Below are 23,957 nucleotides of genomic sequence, written 5' to 3'. Positions count from 1 at the left end.
TCATCAAGTGTTCTGACCAAATTATTGGCTTATTTGGGCAAAGTTGGTGTAATAATAATGTTTTCTTTTAATAAAAATTGTTTCAATATTGAGCAGTATGTAACAGTTAGTAGGCGAGAAGTACACTAGGGTTTAACAAGAAATGAATTATAACTGCATGACTGGGTAATTATATTCTTATCAAGCAGACTAGGCTTATGTACCACTGCATTGCCTATAAACTCCTGACAAGCCTAGGCTAAATGTTTATTCATTTCGAATGTAGCTGACGCTGCCAAACTTTTAACATTTTGGTGTGACAAACAACAAGGAGCACATGCATTATGTGTTCAGATGGGTTCTTGCATGACCAGAAAAAACACTTCATTCCTATCCCAACCGGCTGCTAAACAATATATGAATATTGATTTGTCACCCAATATATCGTATTGGCAGTATCAGGAATATAAAGACTCGTTTTATTTACCATCTTTCGTGTCAGGCTTGAAAGTTTACTTGCTCTGACAGTATTAGCAGTATGAACATCACACATTGCGATTGGTGGATGGTTTTAAACTTACATGCTGTCACTAGATGTGACATGAAATAACTTTATTAGTGTGGTACTAGCAGTAGAAAAGTATCACTACTGGCTGTACTTTTACGTGAGTCATTTCAAGGTTATCTAGAATTTGTTTTATTCTCTCCCCCTTCCCCCCCCCCTCTTTTTTTTTTTTTTGGTTGACTAGTCTTGGCCATTCCACTTCCCGGTCAGTACCAAGCAGGTTCAGGACTACTACAAGATCATCGACAAACCAATGGACTTGGAGACCATGCGGAAAAGCTGCCAGCAACACGGCTACCACAACACCAGAGACTTCCAGAGACATGTGGAACTAATCGTAGAGAACTGTACCCAATATAATGGTTAGTGCTGATATATAAACCTAGGAAACTATGCTGGTTTGCTTGTTCGCTAACTTCGTATGTATCTGTCAAACAAAATTGTGAATAGGTGTGTCATGCTTATGTGGAATCGAGAATAAAAAGTGAAAACAAACAAATAGAAAAATTAAAGAAAATTTTAAACAGAGCATTAAGAAATGGGGTTAGGTAACAGAATATTAATGGTAGTAAACAGGTCTTATTGCCTAATACCACTGAAATGATAAAAATTAACATATTGACTAAATGAATGGAGTCTAAGTTGGTGAGGCTTTTTCTTTTTTTCTCTTTTCTTTGAAGGGATAAGTTATTTGCAATTCATTTTTAAAGAGACGCTTTTTACGAACAGACTTGTTTAAATTTGGTGTTTCAACAGTTTTCAAGGGGTAAAAGGTATCATATAAAGTAGAGATACATATAGCATAACAGTAATCCATGGGATATGTGTGTGTGTGCTTTTCTGATCTGATAACAAAACTGTTAGAATATATAATAACTAAACTAACAAACTAAATGGACAGGGTCAAGGCGGTGGTTGGCGTGGAGATTTAGAGAATGCAAGACAATGTTAAGAGAAGATTTTGCCCACAAACTTGTTTAAAAGTTGTTGATCCAACCAACTGTTGTCAATGGTTAAGAGTGATAAAAGTAGTAGGAAAAGTGAACCCTGCAATTGGATTTCATTCTCTTCTGAATTAACAACATTACTCATAGAATACCTTTTTAAGTTCAAATATTCAGTTTAGAGGGGCCAATCTGTCAAAACTGTAATTTGCATGATTATAGTTCTTTTGCTCAAGTGGGAACCTAGACTTAGAAACCAGTTTTTTTTTGTGTATGTCACTCTGTAGAATGTAAACATGTTTAATATACAAGATTATTTACAAAAGTCTAACCAATTGATTCAGTTGGTTAAGAAGTTTAGATTATTTCCACTGTGAAATGGCAAGATTTCGTCACATCGCGCATCTTTTATTGTTTAGGTACGTAGTTTTTTAATATCATTCCAAAGAATACGAAAAATGTTCCTCATTATTATACGTACTTTCTGTGACCATGGCACCCAAATTACCTGTCCTTTGCCTTTTTCCTCTCCCCTGAACTTCCTCTCCCCTCTACCCTCCCACCTGCTCCCCTCCTACCTGTACTCCTCCTTCACCTCATCTTCCACTTCCCTTGTTTCCCCTCTAATCCATATTTTCACCCTCCCCCCCTTCTATCTACACGCCACACACAGTTGACTCTCATATTTGAAATGGAGCAATTTTTTCCTTTCCTCATTTTGTAGGCAAAGAGAGCCCGTTAACAAAGATAGCTCACAGTATTCTTGACGCTTGCAAGAAGGAGTTGCAGGACAATGATGCCCATTTAGCCCAACTAGAACAGGACATTGCAAGGGCCAGGGAACACATGAGGGAGAATGAACAAAGGGCAATGGGGCGGCCTGGATCTTCGAAAAATGCCAAGAATATGGGTGAGTAAAATAATGCACCCCAAGAAACACTCTTGTTGCTGCATATAATTAAAATAGATGGCTATTTTCCTTAAATTTATGCATAAATGCGTTTAGGTAGAAGGGTAGTAGGGCAGGGTATAAGGTAGGGGCCGGGGTTGGGGTTGGGTATGATGCGCTTACATTTTTGTAGCTATCTGTTTAGAATATGATATCCTCTCAAAATCACACTTGCTACATATAAATGGCAATTTGCCTGCTGAAAAATGTTGTTGTCAGGCTTTTTCATTGCTCATTGTTCTTTAATTTACAGTTGAATTGAAAGTGCAGCATAGATATGTGTGTTTATTCAAGGAGGAACATGGAAACCATAAATATTATAACAAACAGCACCGTTGCAACCTTCCTTTTTTTTTTTCTTTTTTTTGAATGTCATCCTTCCTGTACCTTTCATATTTGAGAGAAAAATGAAGAAATATTTAGATTGGCTTATCTCTTCTAGTTCTACAGTAAATAATAGACATTATTTTGATATGCTATGCCGACCCCTTTAAATTTTTGTCACCACCTATTTTTTGAAATCATGAATGCTACTTTGAGTAGAAAGTGTTCTCAGTCAACTGTAAGTATCAAGTAGCAATCTGCAAGTCAAATTTTGGAAACACTGCCCGGAAATGCCCTTTTTTAATGACTCTGTTTAGGAATTGCGAGGTTGTATAACAGATCAAATTCTTAAAGAGGATCAGTTTAATAGCACTTAGCATACCAGAAGGCCGTCTTCTGACTTTTTTGTCTTCAAAATTTTTACTTACAGATGTCGACGAAAACGCTCAGAGTGGGTTTCCGGAGGAATCGCAGGATTACGAGGAAGAAGAAATTGACGTCGATGGCGATGATGTAAGTAAAACCGGGATACTTATCGAAAACAAGGTCGCATGGGTTCTGCTGGTATCCCACGCTATGAAGCATGCTACCACACCAGTAGTCGCGGTGGCTGATTGGCTTTCTGTACTAAGTGTTACGTTGGGGTGCTCCGGCTGAAATAGTTAGGGGCTCTGTTTATTAAATAAGTAGAATTAACAGCAGATAAGGAGAGACTCAGTTTATGAAAGCAGATTTATCCTAATAACTTGGTATGTCAACACAGATCATCCAGGCTCTTTTTTTTTTTTTTTTTTCAAGCACAGGCAAAACCTGCATAAACATTGATAAACTTATCGGTTCTCAAGTGTTTGGCAGTAAAATGGTAAAATAGCTCAAAGTTAAGCTTTGGATCATCATTCTTATTGCATGCAAGTACAGCCAATTGTACAGTAATTGTAAAGCATAATACCGTACATATGGTAGTGCACTTTTTTTTGTATTGATTCTCAAATGTCTCAAACAATCCTCCCTGTCCTCCATGTACCCCCATTCTTCCACCCAACTCCTTCCTTCCCTCACCATTTTAGCCTTTAATCTCTCTGCACTGGTATGACTTTTGTTATCTCCCAAGTTAACTAGAATCTTTCCATCTTCTTCAGCCATTTCTTAATGGATGTCGCGACCCAGACAAGCGTCGTTTACTCCTAATGTATCCGAGCTAGTTTTCTTAATGTTGTTTTATTATCTTAATACTTAGACTTGTGAAAGCATGATAGGAAGATTATTTGCAAGACAGTCTAGTAGATACTATTCCTACTCCTCAATTAAATAGCAGTATGGAACATAGCAAATAATTGCTCGAAAATGGAGGGAGGAGGGGAGAGGGGGAAAAAAATCATTAGTTCCCTTTCATTAGCGATAGAAACATTTTGGAGTTGAAAAGCACTCAAGGGTTCTGTTACAAAGTTGAGAAAGGGTAATCATAGCCAGTCTAGGCAAAAACTAAGAACCAATTTAAAGTCTTCTTACAGTCTATAGCCACACGATTGGAATGCATCGCAATTAACTGGTAATTCTAGGATGTTGGAGATGGCGATATTGATCCGAGGAGGGAAGCAGCCCCGGAGACGACAGGGTATGCGTAAAAATACGAGACGCCCTCGGGAAGTATTATGTTCTTCCATTAACGACCAGTTTTTACGAGCACGGCTGTTTCAAATTACAGTCTGAAGGACGATGTATTGTGTAAAACAGTACAGCTACTCAGTTAAGCTGTCTACAATTGAAAAAAATTGTACATCAAATTTTTTCCATGTTTAAAGCATCTCATGGGCTTGAGTTTGGTTAATTTTTCATTTCGTAGGGAAAGGGGGGGGGGGGTCGGTGTGGGGAGCGTTGTCCGGTGATAAAATTTAATGACTTTCATTTTGCAAAAAGTTATTTGAAAGTTTTTGAATTATAACGAAAAGACCGTCTACCGGGACAAGATTTAACATTGATAATTTTGTAGGACCATCGATATTACTAATTAAGCAAGTGATGGAAGAATTGCATTTTAAAGACCAAGAGTTTTCTGTAAGACCAAGTAACTTGAGTGAGAACGAGAGATCTCGGTAAGACCAAGAGACTTGAGTAACATCAAGTTACTTGAGTAACGTAAGTCGAACTGTGTGCATTCCAAGTCATAAATATCAATGTATCACTTAGAGGCCCCCCATCTGAGGGCTTGTATCCATAGAGTCCTTTCTAGTTTCAGATTGAAACATAACAGACCCCATATTAGGAGACAAAAAGTATGTTGTCTCAAAGCTTATCAGGGAACCGTGACGTCGTTGACAGTATAATGCCATTTATCATCTCTCGTTGTGGAAATCTCGAGTGTTTTGCACGCAGAGATTATGATCAATCTGTTTCAGTTTGTTTTAAAATAGCTCAGGAGGCCAGTCGATCTGTTCGGTGTACGAACCAATCGAAATTACCTGCAGGAACTTCCTGTAACTCATCACTGTCGTTTTTACGTCTGCCTTCGGTGACAAGACATTTGTCTCTCCTAGTACGACGTAACTTTTTTAAGGGCTATCTCTCACCCCTGTTACGTAGTCGATATATTGTTGCAACTGTAGACTGAGTCAATGGCCTGATTCGACCCCGAGTGTAGGCGAGGGATGTGCTTTGGCCAAAAAAATGGTTGAATCTTCACAGCGTTTCTTTCTAAAATTGGGAAATGCACATAGCGCAGGTAGTTGGATGAGGTAGTTACTAGGGCTGGATAAGCACACCACGGTGATTGATTACTGCAGAGTTATTTAGAAGAAAAACGACAAACAGTTACTAAGTATAAGTACATCATGAATATGATTATTGATATAGTGAAGAATATCAGACGGTTTGGTGACATAAATTGACAATATTCAGACTATGAAACTGCAAACCTAAAATCCATGAGTAATGTCAGCCATGTGTTTGAAATATAGACAATTTGTACCACCAGTTTTATGTGCAAATAATGTAAACAGTGTTGGGAAAATTACTTCTTCTTTCTTCACTGCCAACCAGCATTCCAAACGATAATTGCTATCTTGATTTTATTTTTTCCCCTGTTAATTCGACTTTCTCTTGTTGTTTGGTTTACGACTCTTTGAGTTGAACTAATGCACCTTGTCAAAACGCAAAGCTGACCCAAGGCTATGACTTTGTGTGATTTCATCTGACTTCAAATGACCTCCCGTGACTTGAGACTGAATTTGACAGTTGACTGGTTGAAATCGTTTCAATTCTTGTCGGATAAGAAGTCATTCTTTCATCTCCAAGTTTACAGTTAGATTGACTTAAAATCAGTTGCTATTCAAAGAAAACTCCATCCCAGACTCCTATAGTCGAATAGGGCTAGGTTTAGGTTCAAGATCTGCTATGAAAATGTGAACTGCCCATGGCAAGCTAATCGATCCTAACAAACTTTCTTGAAGCATAAACACAGTTCTTCGGCTGCGACACGTGTCACTGTATGCGTACAAAGTTGTTTGGGCATAAGCTTCACCATGCCTAATCACAAGCTATATGTGTGTCTACACTTTACTTGATATCTTTTGGTGGCAGTTTTATGACTTTCCTTCGCTCATTTGCAGAATTTGATGTGAAGATTAAAGACGATCCATTCCCCTGTGTTTTATACTCTGATGACAAGTTGTGGGAAATGGGAAGGGGAATTAATTGAGATTTATCAAGTGTCCCTCGAAAGGCTACATTTTGTCTTGTAAAATTTCAAATGATTTAGTTATTGGCTGTGCAGGGCAGCGTTTTTCTTATTTTGTAGACAGTTGAAGATGAGGCAGAGTTTATTTATTATTGTTCAAAGGGAGTGCAAGGGAGTAATGGTAAAGACTGAGGTATTTAATATCAATATAACGAGAGTAAAGATAAGAAATTGAGAATACAAGACAACAAACAGTTGAGATGATAGTGGAAGACATAAAATATGTGAATATGCGAAATTGAACAGATCTTAGAATAGAGAGGAGAGAGAGATTTGCCGATAGATAGAAATAAGAGGTTTAGAAGGTGTAATATTTAGTTAAAAGTTTAAAACTTTGAACAAGAAAAGATATGTAAGATCATTGAAAAGAACCACAAAATGAAAGTGCATTTTGAAATTTTGAAAATTTGAAAGTGAAAATTTGAAAGTTTTGAAAAAATTGAAAGTTGAAAAATTTTAAAGTGAAAATTTTAAAGTGGAAAAGAACCACAAAATGAAAGTGGATTTTGAAAATTTGAAAGTTTAAAACTTTGAACAAGAAAAAATATTTAAAATCATTGACAAGAACCACAAAATGATAATGGATTTTGAAAATTTGAAACTTGAATGCTGCAAGTAGACATTGTAATAATAACATACATGCTTTGGGTGAGACGATGGGGGTTGGATGGGATGGAGGAGGGGGGTGGGGTAAAATGAAAACATGAACCATTCCCAGCAAAACTTTTGTGACTTCTTTCAAAACGTAGTATTTTATTTGTACTACATAATTGCAGCCTAACACACAGTGCAGCAGTATTTAAACCCAAAGGAAATAAATACTTTGAGATTTTTTTTGGTATTGGTTAGCTATCCACATTTGACCGTGAAATGATTGATATTTTAGAATTTAGAGGGGGAAAAGAACGAACGATTGAAGTACATATTTCTATCAAGTCAAGTCTTTTCTAGTTCGTGGTCAGATGGACCATGCGGCCCTGAGCTTCGGTAGTAGTGACATTTGATTTTCTGCCCAAAGTCGTTAGGAATGAATTTTATCCTGTTATATCATTATATCCTTTTGTTTTGCAGTCTGTGGCTGGCCTCGAAGGAAGTCATCCAAGCATCCTTATGGATGACCTTCAGATTACACCTGAGAACAGTGACGAGGAGGAGGACATTCTAGATGCCTCTCGAGGGAACGACGAGGGCGAAGAGGAAGATTACGATGAAGCGACGAATGACGAGAGGAGAAGCAGCGGAGGTGGCGGAGGGGGAGGAAACCGGAGCCCGTACCTCGATCTCTTTGATCTAGATGAGGATTCTAACCAGCTGGAAGATCAGTTAGCCTTGAGCGACGCGGAAGAGGATCACGATACCTCCGGCCGTTTTGGCTTCGAGATGGAGCCAGGGGAGGAGATGGAAGAGGACGAAGAAGACGAGGAGGACAGCATCATGAGTCAGAGTCGGGACGTCACGAAGAGGCAAGACATCCTCAGCGATTCCATCGAGGCTAGCCTCGGAGGAGAGACCACCAGACAGGAGAGCGAGGAGGAAGAAGAGGATGAAGAAGAGTTTGAGGATGTGGAGGACGGCCAGGACCAGGACCAGGATGAGGACGACGCTTCCAAATCAATCTTTGACTGATGGAAGATGACAATTGAATTCCGAGATGAAACCTTGCAGCGGTCTTACATCTCATCCACCATGTACTCTCACCTCGGCATGCCAATGTTGCCAATTTAATCATTTCACCGATGGATGGCAACTGATAAATAGCTTGGTTCAACGTATCTGTTACATTGACATCTTGGAAGTTCTTTGAGTTGTGATGTTGACATTGCTGAATCCTTCTCTTCCCCTCATGGATGATGATGACAATGATGATGATTATGACCAATGTTGATGATGATGGCTTTTACACATTCTCTACATGTTCAGTTGATGTTGGTTAGGTGTGTGGACTTTGTCTTGTGATGCATGACGACCATAATGATGGTATTACTGAAATAAAATATTTTTGTTTCACACATCTAGTACCACTAAAAGGAACTCAATGCCAGAATATCAGTGGTTCCAACTCTATTTTTGACTACTGCCTTATCTATGATACTTTATTTACATATAAGTCAGACAAGATCAATGCACTTTATAGGTGTTCGGTATCGAGATGTTGGCTGGTTTAGGTCTGCTTCAGACCGAAGCATATGATCCTGCAATCACAGATGGATACTTTTCCTTTAGGAAATGGGACATTTTTAATTTATGAGAAGGGGCACTTTTGAGATTTATCACAAAAGTGGGAGATGGAGGAGGGGGACATGCCTCATTTGGTCCCTGGTACGTGTACTGCCCCTGACTGTGGCATTACCCCCTGAGAGTTTTAATCCTCCAAATGTTCCTCCGCCAGACAAGCAATTTCACTGGATTAAATGTATCATTGAGGAAAAGTTGCTGGGAGGTTGTCAGCGGGATAAAGTGTTTAGTGATAATCATCTTTAGCATTTGCTTGTCAAAATAATAGGCAGCACAGATGTCAACCAACCATGTATATATTTGTATAAATTTATATCAAAACCGTGATAGAAAATGTGGAGAACTTGAAGAAAAAATAAACGGATGAGAATTGGATGAGCTTTTTTCTTTCTCTCATTTAATGGTTTGTCAAAATTTTTACAAGAAAACAATCGTCTGAAACAACAGATTTCATGGCATTTCCTTCAGTTTAATGTTACTCGAGGTCATGATTTGGTAACCCTGGTGTGCACCCACCCCTTGGGACGCGAAGCAGGATTGCAGGAAACGCGAATTTAACGCCAGAAATAACAAACCTAGAGAAAGCCCCCGAATCCCACGCTTATATCCGCAAAGCGTTCATCTAGAAGTTAAAGTGTGTACTAGCTTTTCCTTCGATTAACAAAGGCTTTGGAGTATAAATTTAACGATCTCGTCAAGGTCGGAAATTTTACATCGGTTTTATGTTAGCGTAAAGAAATGAAATCCTAAGTAACATCATATTCGTTTGACACTCACAATGAAAGCTCATGCAGAGATGGTCTTTTTTATTCTTTTTCCAATCCATGAAATCTTCAAATCCTCGTTCGTTTTATGCAACATAATTGTTAACAACGATGAAAAGCCTTTGTTGAGTGTGATTGAAGAGTTGGTCATTTCAAAAGGGCATTATACTCAACTTTCCCAAACAATGACCTGTCGTGAGTCACCGAATATGTTCATAGCTTTTTCTTCGTGTCAAAATTCTTCATTTTCTAAATGATCTCGCCCAGGTGTTCTGAGTTATTTACATTCATTGGAATTTTGTTTTGACTCGTTTAAAGCTGTAACGTGTGAATTCATTGCATTCTCGATCCAGTGCCAACTACAATGCTAAAGTAAGTGAATTACTGACCTTGCCTAACATGATAACTTGCCTAACATACTAACCTATCCACTTGCCTAACATACAGACATATCTACTTAGTCTTGTATTACTGTAGTGATATGCCATGCACTGACAGCAATTGCTTTGAACGATACTGCTGGCAACCCAGTGTTTGCAGTGGAGCGTCCATACATTCCTCATAAAACGTGATGATCTATTTCCATCAATAATCTAAAGCATGGAAGAACTCTCAACTTTAAGCATATTCCAAAGTTTTTCCACAAAAGAGCTACAGAACCTACTACACACAATTTATGTAAATGTCACTGGACGGCATCCGTAGGGACATCGTTTTTTGGTCCACATTTGAGTTTCCATCATATCTTTAATCTGCTTTTCATACATATCTTTTATTTTGATTGTTATAATGACCACATCTTAGGACTTTTGAGTTGTTTTTCTGTATCCAGTGGAATTGTCTCGCTGAGATATAAAAGGATGAATTTTCCGTACGTTTTCACGGTAGGCCCCTCTGTTCAAGGTCAATGCACGACTATAACATTAGGTCCACTAAGTGCGGATATTGGTCTCCATTTGCCACTATTGCAGTAAACCTAACCGAGCAACGTATCTACGGTGTCTCTTAAAAGACATCATTATTAACAAAGTCGAAAAGAATTTTTAGTCTCTTTGGTGTCATTTTAAAAGTATTTCTGATTACATTACGTACAGATTCGCCCTCCCTCCTTTTCTATGAGAAAGGTACATATGGGAAACATGACAATGACCGTGATAAAATCAATTTCAAGATTACTAGCGATCAATTTGTTTCAAAAAATGGTTGAAAAGTGACATGAATTCCTCCTCATTCATTCATTTTATTTGAGCATGTTGAACGCTTGCGATAACATGTCCTTACGAATCATTGCAGACGCTCACCCAAACCGTTCAAAAATACCGCCACTCCCCCCCCCCTTCTCTTCCTACACTGCGCTCCCAACAGTGGTGGGGCGTCCATACAGTCAGGGGCGGATGCCCCACCCCACCCCTGACGGACTCAAATAGACTGCTGGCGCCCTCTTCAGCTATTTACCACTTTTTACTTATTCGCGATTATTGACTATTCTATTGCGCTCTCATCTACCTATTGAAATTTGTCACATTTTGTTGGCGATGACATCTATTTATTCTTCGTTTATCTGCAAATTAGCAAGGCCAGGAAAGGGTCATTCCCTGCGATCTAGGGAGTATCTTTACGCTCTGCGCTAACCTGTGGTGGCGCTCCGCTTAGATAAAGTCGAAAGCGCCCATACAGACCATTCTCGCCCCCTCTGATCAATACCCCTAGCTCCGCCACTGAGTGTTTGTTTGTCTTCTGTGATCAATTCATGTCAACAAAACGTCTACAAAAAAAAATGCCAAAAGTAATTCAAAGAAAAGTGGACTTTTCTCAAAGGAAATTTTCGGAAACCTGCACACCTTTTGAAGTTACATACATACATTTGAGCCTGAGGCCTGAGATATACTAAAAGTTAAGATAACACCCTTACAACAACAAAATTGAGGGGGGAGAATATTTGATTGTTGTTGTTGTTGTAAGGTGTGTTAACTTAACATAGTGTAAAAAGTATAAAAAGAATACAATCTAATCAAATCTGTAATACTGACTCTTGAAATCTTATCGCAAAGAAAGTAATAATGATAATAATAATCAAACACAAAGAACGAAGGAGAGATGTTTTTTTTTTTTTGTAATCTTTTGTCAGTGCCTGAATTAATGACGATGGGGGAATGAATATATTCTATGACACCTTTGAGATTATTCATATACATCTAACGGCGCCCCATCATGATTCGTGGAAGGAATATTTTCTGACTTTTAAAGTTGATAAATAGGCAATTAATTCTTTATGGAAGAATATAAAACATCTCTTCTCCATGTGTTGTTTTTTTTCCTCAAAGTTTGTGCAGTTACATTCTAACCTTCTTCAAGAGGTCATATTTTTAACACCGTTTATTTTGCTCGTCTCAATAGGCGCTATACCTTACGAAGGAACATGCTGTTATACCAGGCGGTTTCTTACTTGTTTTGGCCTATAGTCTTTTGATCAATCTTCCTAACACCTTTACATATCACAAAGGGTTATAACTTACAGGAAGTTTATACTTTTTGAGTGCAAAATGACGGTCGAGCAAGGGAAAATACAGAATTTGAAAAGCATGAACTACAATTTCCCGTTTTCATGAATTCAAAGTTTCTGTTTGTTATTAAACAGTCTATCCACTTTTCTTTAGTTATAAAAAAATTGTTCTTCCGAGCTTATAATCTTTTTTTTCATAAACGACAACAGGCCAACGAGTTTTGAAAACACGGGGAGGTGGGGCCTACATGTGAAGGACACAGGGGATACCTGCTCCACTAATTTTAAGTGAAAATCACGTCCCTATTACCCAGGCGCGTAGCCAGGAATTTGCCAAGGGAGGGGCGAAACTGTAGGCAAACTATCAGAGCCGTAGATACGGCATTGCAAACTATCTAAGCGTAGCGCCACCATAATTGGCGCGAAGCGTACAAGACAATTTTTTTTGGCTGAAAATGCCTCCCAGATCGCTGGAAATGGCACTTCCCATGCCTTGTAAGTTGCATCTTAGCATTTTCTCTTTTGAAATTACTAGCGATATCATAAAAACATAAACAAAAATTGTGAATCATGAATATTCTCTTTCTACTGGGTTTTATTTTCCTTCTATTTTCTTCCCTTTTCTATCTCTCCCTCTCTGTGTTTCTTCTTTTTTATACTCACGCAGGGTGGATTGGGCAAAGTTTATGAAAATAAAGTAAAATTACCATATCTTAACTCTCAAGTATCCATTCAGGCTTCAAATGTGTAATCATCTTCTCTTTTTTGAATCCATTTAAATATCTAGATTAAAGTAAAAACAGGACCCAAGGGCATATATATATATATATATATATATATATATATATATATATATATAGGAATAAATCATCACATTGAACTTTATTCTTTTTAAAATTACAGATGTATAATTAACATCGTTTATTATTCTGTCTAAACTTTGTGGAACGTTTGAAGGATCAAAAGATCCAGGAAAGTACTTTTAGAAACTTTTAGCAATTTTTTGACAGGGATGACGCAAGGGCACCCCTTACCCGACCCCGCCAGTTTTGTGAAAACCTTTAAAGGATCCCCATTATCATATTTACGACGAGGTGTCCATTTAGTGTTAGAAACGTAGCGGCTTCCAGTTTTGGAATTGAACAAGTACCCATTTGTTATGGAAAAGTGCCATTTGTTGAAAAAAAAAAAAAACAAATACAATGGTAATTAAAAAGTGTCCTGTTGTTGGAAAATGTGATTAAAAAGTGCCCCAGTCTGTTGTTGAAATATTTAGCCAAATTGTGTTAACAGTGTCCTCCTGTTGTTTTTTACCCAAAATTTCAGATTATGCTGTTTGTGGTACAAAACACAGTATCTACTTTGTGATGACGTTTTGATCGGATTTTACGTTTCCCCTCACAAATCAAGATCACATAGAAAAATGCTTCTTGCAGTTTGTGCCACCCCCACTCCGCCTAAAAATAAAATATATGAATGAAAACTTGTGGCCATTCATGCTTTCAGGTTCATTATATTTCTTATTATTTTTCTTTGTTTATATTTTATTTTTATTTCTTCGGTTTAAAAGCCATTTGCTCTTTTTATTTAAAGCAATGATCTTATTATACAGATACACCATTAGAACACACACTTCACTTGCCATGTTACTTTACAGTAGCCTCAGTGCATGTGTTTGCATGCATGGGTTGTTGGGTGTTTATATTTGTTGGCTAACCAAACTTATATGTAAATCACTAGAGAAGAAAACGTCACGTTACCTTGGCAATGAACTAAATTTATTCTTCTCGATCCTGAGGCTATCCTGAGTACTCTAAGTGGTTTACCAGTGAAAATGATTGCTTCAGCTCTTTAGGCTATACTGAGTAAGGTTTATATTAAAACAATCCTTGAAAGTTACAAGTAGTTATTTTAACTCGCTTTCCTCGTAGCAAAATTGTGAAGACAGAGTGGGTGGGTGGGGGAGAGGGGGTGGGGGGGGGGTGTCAAGAGTGTTGGTGAGCTTGAGATCGAAAGTTGATCATTTTGGTCGTCTATCTTAGTAAGATAGCTCGCATGTGTTATGCTTCTTTATGTATATATATATATATATATATATATATATATATATATATATATATATATATATATATATATATATATATATATATATATATATATATATATATATATATATATATATATATATATATATATATATATATATATATATATATATATATATATATATATATATATATATATATATATATATATATATATATATATAGGGAGAGGAGTTCGTGAGAACGGAAAGATCTACGTGTCCCATTTAAAAAAAAAGAAAAGATGTCTCACTGGGGCTTAAAGTTTGTACCCTTCCCCTATATAGATTGAACACTCTTCTGCCTCCCGCCGCCCTTTTCTTGCATTCCCTTTTAAAAAGCTTAAGAACAAAATAAGAAAGACGGATATGCAGACAGACAGACCGAAAGACATACAGTCAAGAAAATTTTAGCAACAGACAGAGAGAAGGACAAACAGACATCCTATATATGTAGATGTAAAGAAGGACAAACACAGACACACAGACAAAGCCTGTAACGAACGCCTGCACTTGAAGGGATACTTTTGCGGCATGGTGGCGGACGTGTCGTTGCAAATCAAAATAAATTTACGCCGTACGTCCGTGACGCAACATTTCGTCACTATTTTATAAAAGGTTTCTTAACATAGAAATTTCGAGGAGGGAAGCGCGGTATGAAGTGAACTGCATGGTTTTCTAATCTATGATACGCTCTATACACTTTAAGACTGCAGGATATTATCTTCCAACACACGTGCTGCAGACATATTCAGACGAAACCAACTTTAGTCCTTATATTACGTCTGCTTATTTTGCAATGTATTCTGATCAATATTCACTGTGGGGAATGAACGTGACTTTCCAGCCCGAGTTGCTTCCCAATGGGGTTCTCAACACGAGTACCATCTATAGTGATATTTGATGCTGGAAAGAAACAAGAGACAGGCTCTTATATTTCCAAATTGGAATTGCTTTCCAACAAATCCCTCGGAAATTACAACTTCTGTGGATAATTACTTCTCTCGACGAAAATCGTCGAGAGAATTAACAACAAGAAATTGAAGCATAAAAAATTTCACTGTCATAAAAATGAAATAAATAAAGTTCACTTGTGTAGGCCTAATAGAAGTTATTACAGGCAAATGCTTCAATCATACAATCAAGGTGTAGTTTTATTATATTTTTTTTTGGTAGCTGAATATAGACAATATTAATAATACGCACGGACAGAATATGATGAAAAAAAAAATGCACACCCACACACACGCCCAAAAAAAAAAAAAAAAAATGAAAATTGAAGTATGATGGTTTGAAAGTAATGTTTTCATTGTGATTAAGTAGAATTGTCCTCGCCTCGGAATTGATCTAGAAACTCGTCGCCACTTTTAATGACGGAAGAATAGTTACCAATAGTTTGTGTAATATATAGACCAAAACATGATGAAAGGTTTTTCTCAAATTAGGAATGTTCGCCGGTAGAATTTGTGTATACTCACCCGGCGCTGATGGTATTACGTTATATGTTTGTGTAAAGATTAGCTCATACATTATACACCGCCTCAGGCTATAGTTCAAATCAGCTGTTTCTGATTCATTAGGCTGACTAAAGTTTAAACGACCATGAACAATGCACAATTTGAACTGCGGTTTTAGCTTAAAGCAATTTCTTTTTCTAGTTGACTTTGGTAATGTTTTAAAACGAGTCGATACTAAAATTTTGTTATAATAAAGTACACAATATAGGTTGACTTTTCTTTTGGCAGGTAAATCAAAACCAATATGATTTTTTTTTTCTGGGCGACAAAATGGCAGGAACTATGTCATAACTATAACTAAAGTGAAACTATACAAATGGAGTGTTATTGCAATGAACCGCATACAGTATATACATTGTTTTACAAATAAGCTGAGAAGTTTTTTTTAGGTTCAAACCGGATCATTTCAACATTATTTATCGTAAAGATAATTACCAGTAACTATGAGATTTAGAGCAGGACTTATACAAAGGCCTCACACACAAGTCGGAGATTAGCATCATAAATAAATATCGGTACAAATATTGAATTTCTGTCGTGGAACGTTTAAGTAATTATGATCCAACAAAATATAGAAACTACCCCATATCATTCTTATGGATAAATGCCCTATTAACTATTCTTGAACATTATTTCATATAAAAGAATGTAGCTGTGGTGTTGAGTTGTAAATAAGTTTTCACAATTAAATGTAATCATATGCCTTCAAACTTGAAATAATAAAAACAAATCCACACATCATTTCATTTATTCAATCCAGTATTAATATAAATATTTATAAAAAGGAGTATAGATAATTATGTTATCTTTTCAATAATCTGATCTGATAGATCAACAGAGAGCGCCTCTTTTATAAATTCTTAGTTTGTGTCAGAATTAAGAGTAAGCAATCGAAAAAATGCTAATCCATAAATAACGAGCTAATTATACATAATAAACTCCTTTATCATTTTCATCATTTTCTCTGCAAGAATAATCGAGAGATTTATAGTTACACAAACCTTCCCTTATTGGTAAATATGATGGAACGATACACTAATAAAGGATTACAAACCTACCTATTTATGTATTCTGAAATCTGCGATTACCCAATAGAGGACCCCATGAATAGAACACTTTTATTTTTAGATGCACTTATCTTAACAAACATGTTTATTATAAAATATATATTCTAGGGAAAAAATTGTTTCCTCGACAATATCCCTTCTCCAAACGATACATCTCAAAAAGAAGGGGGATCAAGAGGTTCCCAAAATCTCTCACCCAAAAAAAATTAATTTTTTTTTTAAGAAAACGCAAATATTCCCCCCCCCCCACCCTCCCAAAAGAGAAAAAAAAATATTGTTAACATTTATTCCTCCAAAGGCAGTGTAGTCAAAATTCTCATTTCGACAAAAGGGGGAGCCAAATGAAAGCAGAAAGAGACTCAACTAAAATTGCATTCCATGTTGATGACTCTGTTGTACTGATCTATTAACGTGCCGTCGTCTACGGTAGTAATGTGAGGACACAAACTTCCACCAGTGAAACATAATCTTTTGATGAGAGAGGTGGGGAGGGGGGGGGTGGGTGATTAACCGTAAAATTATCTGACAACAGGAATCCTCTGTCCACCTGTAACAAAAATGCTAGAATTTTATTTCCTACATCAAAACAGGGCAATATTTTACTTAAACCTACACTTCTTGATTTTTTGGTTCAACCACTGGTAAATTTCATAACAACTGCTTTGATTTTTTTTTTTTTTACAAAAAGGCACTTTTAACAAAAAATTGGAAAGAGTACCGATTTAAAAAAGAATTAAATGAAGAGGGACGCTTGGGGTATAGTTTTCATAAAAAAAATTTAGGGCACTTGTTCCCCGTACCCCATGTGTTCCTCTGTCTATCTATGCATCTACTTAACTAGTACAGAAGATTACTGACTCGCCTATAATATAGTTAAATCAGGGAGGTGTAACAACTCACTGGTGATACTAAGGAACGCTACATACTTTGAGAATGTGAATGCCACGCCTACTGTCGTGAAGAATGTGGGCAAATGACCTTTACAATCCATGCAGTAAAAAAAAAACTCGTTTATCAATTGATGGATCGATGTAGGCATCCCGAGGGGAGGTCTTGAATTTTTCAAGATTTTCATGAAGTGTTATGCATGTTCTCTTTTATCGAACAACCTTTAGCTTATTCTATGCTCAAATTTGAGGCTGAAAAGGGGGGGGGGATAAAAGTGTAAGGATATTTAAAAAACGAATCCAACGCCAAGAAGTAAAATGCAAATAAGGAGGAACAAAAATCGTTGGTGACCTAAATGTATCGAGGTTTTGTCAGAAATTTGATACAATTTATACACACTTCAAACAAATCTAATTGATGTCTTTAGGGATCAGCTTTCGTAGATTCCAAAATAAAACGTGACCTTTAGCACACCGAATCCCAGAGCGGTGATTACTTACTCATATGTACATACACTAGCAAAAGAACGTTTCACATCTTCAAAAGGAAAGTGGGAAAAAAAGGGGGGGGGGGCTAAGTACGACCGAATCAAGCAAGGCCTAAAGTACCTTATTATTTCGGAATAATCGAAGCTCTTGAGATTGAAGATGTGTGCTAAAACGTAGCATGTATGTACATATGCACAAGGACATCGATTGAGGCAGTCCAAGACTAGTTGTTGACGTTTTCCTTCTAAAAAGAGGTCAACTTTGGCCGAACAGGGTAATAAGATCGTTGATAAAATAATTTGCATATTTTTTTTTGTTTAAATTTCAAGATTGGCGTTTCCAGTTCTAACTAAGACCTACCACCTATACGATTATTTATCTCGCTACATTTTTAACATTTCTGGTTAATATGTGAATTAAAAGTTTTTTGAAAATGATTAATTATTATATTTTATGATATATGTTTATTTGCTTATCATTTGATGCTTTCTTTCAATTGTGTTTTTTTTCTTCTATATGAAATCACTTTCTTAACTTTATTTTTTAATACTTTTAATTCCGTTTTCAATTTTTACTTCTATGTTTCCTATCTATAAACTGTTTGAAATTGATAAATTGTTTGAATTAACTGAAACTGAAAATGTTAACTATATTCAATGCAGATAAACTTATCAGTATGGTATACGTAAATTGAATGTAAAAAACAGATTAGGAGTGAAATATTAATTTATGATCATATACAGATCAAAGAGTTTTTACCGATTGGCTAATTTGCCATACAAAATAAAATCACCATCGGTCTAACAATTTTGTCAAATGTACCGAATATTTCTCGAAATAAGATTGACAAATAAATTGACCAAATTGTGACACCCTACCAAACATTTTCTTATCAAATGAAGGTTTTTTATCCAGTTATTAATCTTTTAAAATGGATTGAAAATTTCATCGCCCAGAGAAACTTTTCATATATTTATTAATCACATTCAAATAGCAACATTGGACACCCTTTAGAAATTGTCTTCATCAAATAAAGGTTATTTATCGAGTAACGAATCTTTTTTTTTTTTAAATAATTGGATTGAACATTTCGTCGACCAGATACACTTTTCAAATTTCTATTATATATTATAAATAATAATTCTTAAAATTAAAACTAAAGCTATAAACTATTTCACTATTTAAAATTATTCCACTGCAGGGACTATTTGAAGCTAAAGAAATATGAATCGCGTATTGAATTCTAATATTGAATAGTGTCGATCAAATTATCAACAAAAGATAAAACTCACTGACCCGCCTTTGATTCGTCCATGACGTAATGCTAATTGAAGTAACAGACCGACAAAGGCTGTTCAACGAACTGCTTAATTTAGGTCAATTTTATAGTTTTCATGATCTGATATGTATCTTGGTCATCTCCGCATTGCCAACTGACTCGAAACGCCCTTAATTGAATGACACGACTAACGATGCATACAAAACATGGAGAATTATACTCTCAATTTCAAACCCCAATTTTATTAATCGATCAACATAAAAAAGAAAAGTCCATATGTCCCAGTTCAAAGGGAGAATAATGCAATGATGTTATTTATGCCAATTGTTTGTCTGTTTTGTTTTATTTTTTAAAGAGTATCACCTGGAAACAAACATCGAACAAAATAAAAGTGAAACATAAATTCAAACGTATAGTGTACTTGAGTCGAGAAGGTTTCTACCAGCTGGTCATTAATGTAATGGCCCACTAGATGTTTACAATGATAACATGTCTATTGCTTTCACAAACGAAACACATAGCCTACGTGTATATATATATATATATACATATATCATTATTTTGACTAGACCATTGGTAATGGTAAGAGAAAACAAACAGGAGCGCTCTTTGCACGATTTTATAAATTATAAATATAATTTGTGAGTGTTTGTGTACAATACTGTCATTATTCATTGTCCTCCTATGAATGTTATTTTAATATCGAACCCTGATAGTATACATAAATCTTACTATAAAACTATAAACTACCCGTACGTAATGACAATATATTTGATATATCCATTTTATGAGTGTTCATACCGTAGGTTATTTCTCAATAGAAACACCTAATTTGATTCATGGAACAAAAATGTCTCCCGAAGAAGAAGTGCACCTCACCTTTACTTTGATCAATAGTTCTGAGAGATATTGCAAGCTTCCTTTTTTTTCCTTCTTCTCTTTATGCCGAATGCATTTCGTATGAAGAGAGAGAAAAACAACAGAGGAAGAGGAAGAAAGACTGTCATATGTAGGCGAGTTAATGTCAGCAAAAGAAGGCAGCTTTCATTACACACGTGAAATAATGTATTCACTTATATCCATGTTTGTCCAAGTCAATTATCTGAGATGCAATCTTTTATCACATGCATACATAATTATGCTATAAGGTCTCCCGCTGTTGTTTTGCACAACATGTGTGCATCGTGTCAAGTAAGTATGGGTAGTGAAATATTTTAATACGTCCATTGGTATATATATATATATATATATATATATATATATATATATATATCAATATCAATATCAATATATATATATATTGATATATATATATATATATATATATCAATATATATATATCAATATATCAATATATATATATATATATATATATATGTATATATATATATATATATATATATATATATATATATATATATATATCAATATATATATATCAATATATCAATATATATATATATATATATATATGTATATATATATATATGTATATAGAAATGTTGCAAGGCTAGATAATTTCATATTTTCATATACTTATACTAAACAAACGGAGCACCAGTCACTCAGTTTTACATAATAATCCAATGCCAAGTTGAATAATGTGAATTAATCTGGCAAATAAAAGGTTATAACTTTTAGGTAAAAGAACATTATCTATGTTAACCGTACTTATACCAGACAACGACCCGAATTAGCGTACATGTAATGTATTTAGATACTAGAAATTATTTACATATATGGCGTATTTGCATTTAGTATGCATATTATATGCATTTAGACCACTGCACGGCATTTCCCATATGTTCCCCTTCCTCTAACCCCGCCCACTATGGCAGATCATCTTATATGTTTATACACCCTTAGGCACATGACTTCATACGTCATCTAATCCCCCCCCCCCAACCCCCTTTCCCAGCTCTGATTGAATCTTCTCTGTTAGAGAAAGCCTTCTTCAGTTCGAATATGTTCACAAAACAGCTTACTTCCATGATGGCCATGTTGCATTTTCTTGGTTACGAAATGTGATCTGATATGACATTGTACCAGTCTTTTTCTTTAGGAAAAGGGAGGGAGGGGGGGGGTTATTTTAAGAAACTGGATTTTGTTTTATGTCCTAATAATTATAAGTGTATACAGAGCCTATAGCTTATTTGTGTAAAAAAAACATTAAAACTATAACAACTTATATTGCGGAAGTATATTCGTCTAGATTAAACCCTGACCTGGGATTTATCTCTTTGAGTGAAAAGAAGAATAGATAAGATGTTTAACATCAGAAATAAAGAGAGAGAGAGAGAGATATTTTCTATCGCATAGAAAAAAAATTGAATTCGTATGAGGCGAAAGTACTTTTGATAAAATACAGACTCCCTGGAAATGTCAGTTCAGTCAAAATGAAATAATATATATATAAAAAAAATATAAAGAAAAACTCAAGAATAGAGATAATTTGCTCTATGTACGGTTCATGGAAATCGTTAATCACTAAGATAAAACAAACTGGCAGCATCAATTTACTCTTTTGAAATCATCCAGCAACAAACCTTTTATTTTATTTTATTTTCATTTACATTCCTTGTCTTATATATTTTTTCCACACGTATAGCTTAAGTAACTATATTATCGGTTGACATGCAAAGTGAGAGATGTTTTACAGTACCTCCACAAAGCCAGCATCGCTAATGGTTCACAATGACGTCATCACTCATGTGACCCAAGTCTCCAGGGACACATATCATCTCTTATGTTTTCCCTAGTTTGGTTGGGTGAGTCACGTGAAGGAAATTTGACATTTCAAAAATTGCGCGATCAGGGTATAAAAAAAGTATGATCTTGCAACTTAACGATGAATGTAAAATGTCTAGATTTAATTAAAGTTTCATGTTTAGTGCGCCACCGTCACTTGCTGTTTCAGTTAGGATGGATTATCTATTTGGACCAATGGGCCCAGGCGAGAGGAGGGGGGGGGGTATTTATTTGCTTGAGGAGAAAGAGATCTTAACTGCTACCCCACCATGCCCCTCCCTACCCCTCCTGTTTCTTTCCTTCAACCGCATCAACCGTTAAAGTGATAATCCGGTTCATGGCTGAAGTTGATAGCTTAATGAAAAGTGCTGACGATTTTTTTTTCATCTTTAGATGATATCATCTTTGTGTGGCGGTGATATGAATTTTTCAAATTTAGTAGCATTTTGTGGTTATGCATCTGGCAACAGTAGAATGAATGATGTCATCACGGCAATTCAGCTGCAAATGCTTTTGTTTTTCTTTATACTATTTAACTCAATTATTCACAGAAGGGACCCCCCCCCCAAAAAAAAAACACGAAAAAGAAATTATGAAACTCATAATCCAGAGAAATTTATAATCCAAGCAAACATTCCCAAATGTATTTCGAAGTATAGTATAAAGTATTAATATTATACATAATATATAAATATTAAAATTAATTAATGCATTCTGAATGTATTAAATAGGATAAATCAACAAGAAGAATAGAAGAGAAAAGGAAAGCTTTGAAGCACTTTTGCGATGATGACGTCACAGACAACTGTGAATCCAACGAATAGAGGGTGTATATAGTCAGTCAAAAATTAAAGTCACTTTCAGCCCACGATATCTCGAGTTAGGGGGGAAGGATTTTAAGTTTGGACTTCTTCTCAGCTTACTTGTATTGACTAATTTTTCTCTTTCCCATATTCTTTTTTCCCCACCGAAACATCCCTTTAAACCGTGTGCATGAGATTCTTCTTGTGTGTACGTTTCATTCCCCCTCACATCATTTTACAATACAGGTTTGCAATCACATTTAGGACATTAAAACGAACATTTTGTTTGTCATGACTTTGATCCAAGCCAGACTATGACGTCATCACCACGACATATATTGATAGATAGATATTGATTACCATGGAAACACATATTTGTAAGAAATAAAAAAAATCTGATAAAACCTTTACAAAAGTACAAAATATTATGCGGAGATGCTGATCAGATCCAAACAAAATCCATCACAACAGATCGAATATCTTGCTATTAAAAAAAAGGGGGGTTGAACCTAAGATAATTAGATGTCTTTAGCTTGCTAGAAGTAGTATTTTATGTTGTGAGTATTCAAAGCCCACATTTCCCATCACGCACGTAATTGCACGCGCAGCATTTATCAAACATACATGGTAAGTATGTAAATACTTCACAATGGCAGTTGGATCCATTAAAAATCTATCCCCGACTTTGTGACGTCTGGTCATATAGCATTTAGAAAGTTGTTTCCTAAAAGCGGCATAAGAAAAACGTTTCATATTCCCAACGGTAAAAGCCCGGTATATAGCCTGTAACAAATGTATTGGGTTGGTGGAATAGCGAACAAAACCATGCTTTAACAGTAACCAAATGAATGAAACGGTTTTTTTTTCCTTATTTTTTCAGGGAGACTCGGTCGTTTACATAGAGAATATAGCGGGGAACTTTTGTTGTCTTTTCGTTGAAGCTACCGGCTTGAGCAAATTAAAGAGAGGAAAATTAAAACTAGGTCATTTGATCAAACGTGTGGCCTGCGTAAACCAAATATAGTCACAATACTCTGGCTTTTAACATAATTGATTTCGACGAAGAGAAATAAAAACATGGAAACCGA

At 35.8% G+C, this 23,957-nt stretch overlaps 1 protein-coding gene across 1 annotated transcript in view; it reads left to right on the top strand.

The window, feature by feature from the left end:
• The window catches only part of LOC139979516 (transcription initiation factor TFIID subunit 1-like), a 41,834-nt gene extending 32,730 nt beyond the window's left edge, over positions 1-9,104 (top strand). The window contains exons 33-36 of the mRNA XM_071990401.1: positions 729-906; positions 2,213-2,398; positions 3,192-3,274; positions 7,566-9,104. Coding sequence (XP_071846502.1) covers positions 729-906; positions 2,213-2,398; positions 3,192-3,274; positions 7,566-8,120 — 1,002 coding nt within the window. The 3' untranslated portion in view covers positions 8,121-9,104. The remainder of the gene's footprint in view (positions 1-728; positions 907-2,212; positions 2,399-3,191; positions 3,275-7,565) is intronic.
• The last annotated feature ends 14,853 nt before the right edge of the window (positions 9,105-23,957 follow it).

The sequence above is a fragment of the Apostichopus japonicus genome, chromosome 14 (assembly GCF_037975245.1).
Source record: "Apostichopus japonicus isolate 1M-3 chromosome 14, ASM3797524v1, whole genome shotgun sequence".
Classification (NCBI taxonomy): domain Eukaryota; kingdom Metazoa; phylum Echinodermata; class Holothuroidea; order Aspidochirotida; family Stichopodidae; genus Apostichopus; species Apostichopus japonicus.
The sequence above is the reverse complement of the archived record's forward strand: the minus strand, read 5'-3'. Positions and strand labels throughout refer to the sequence as shown.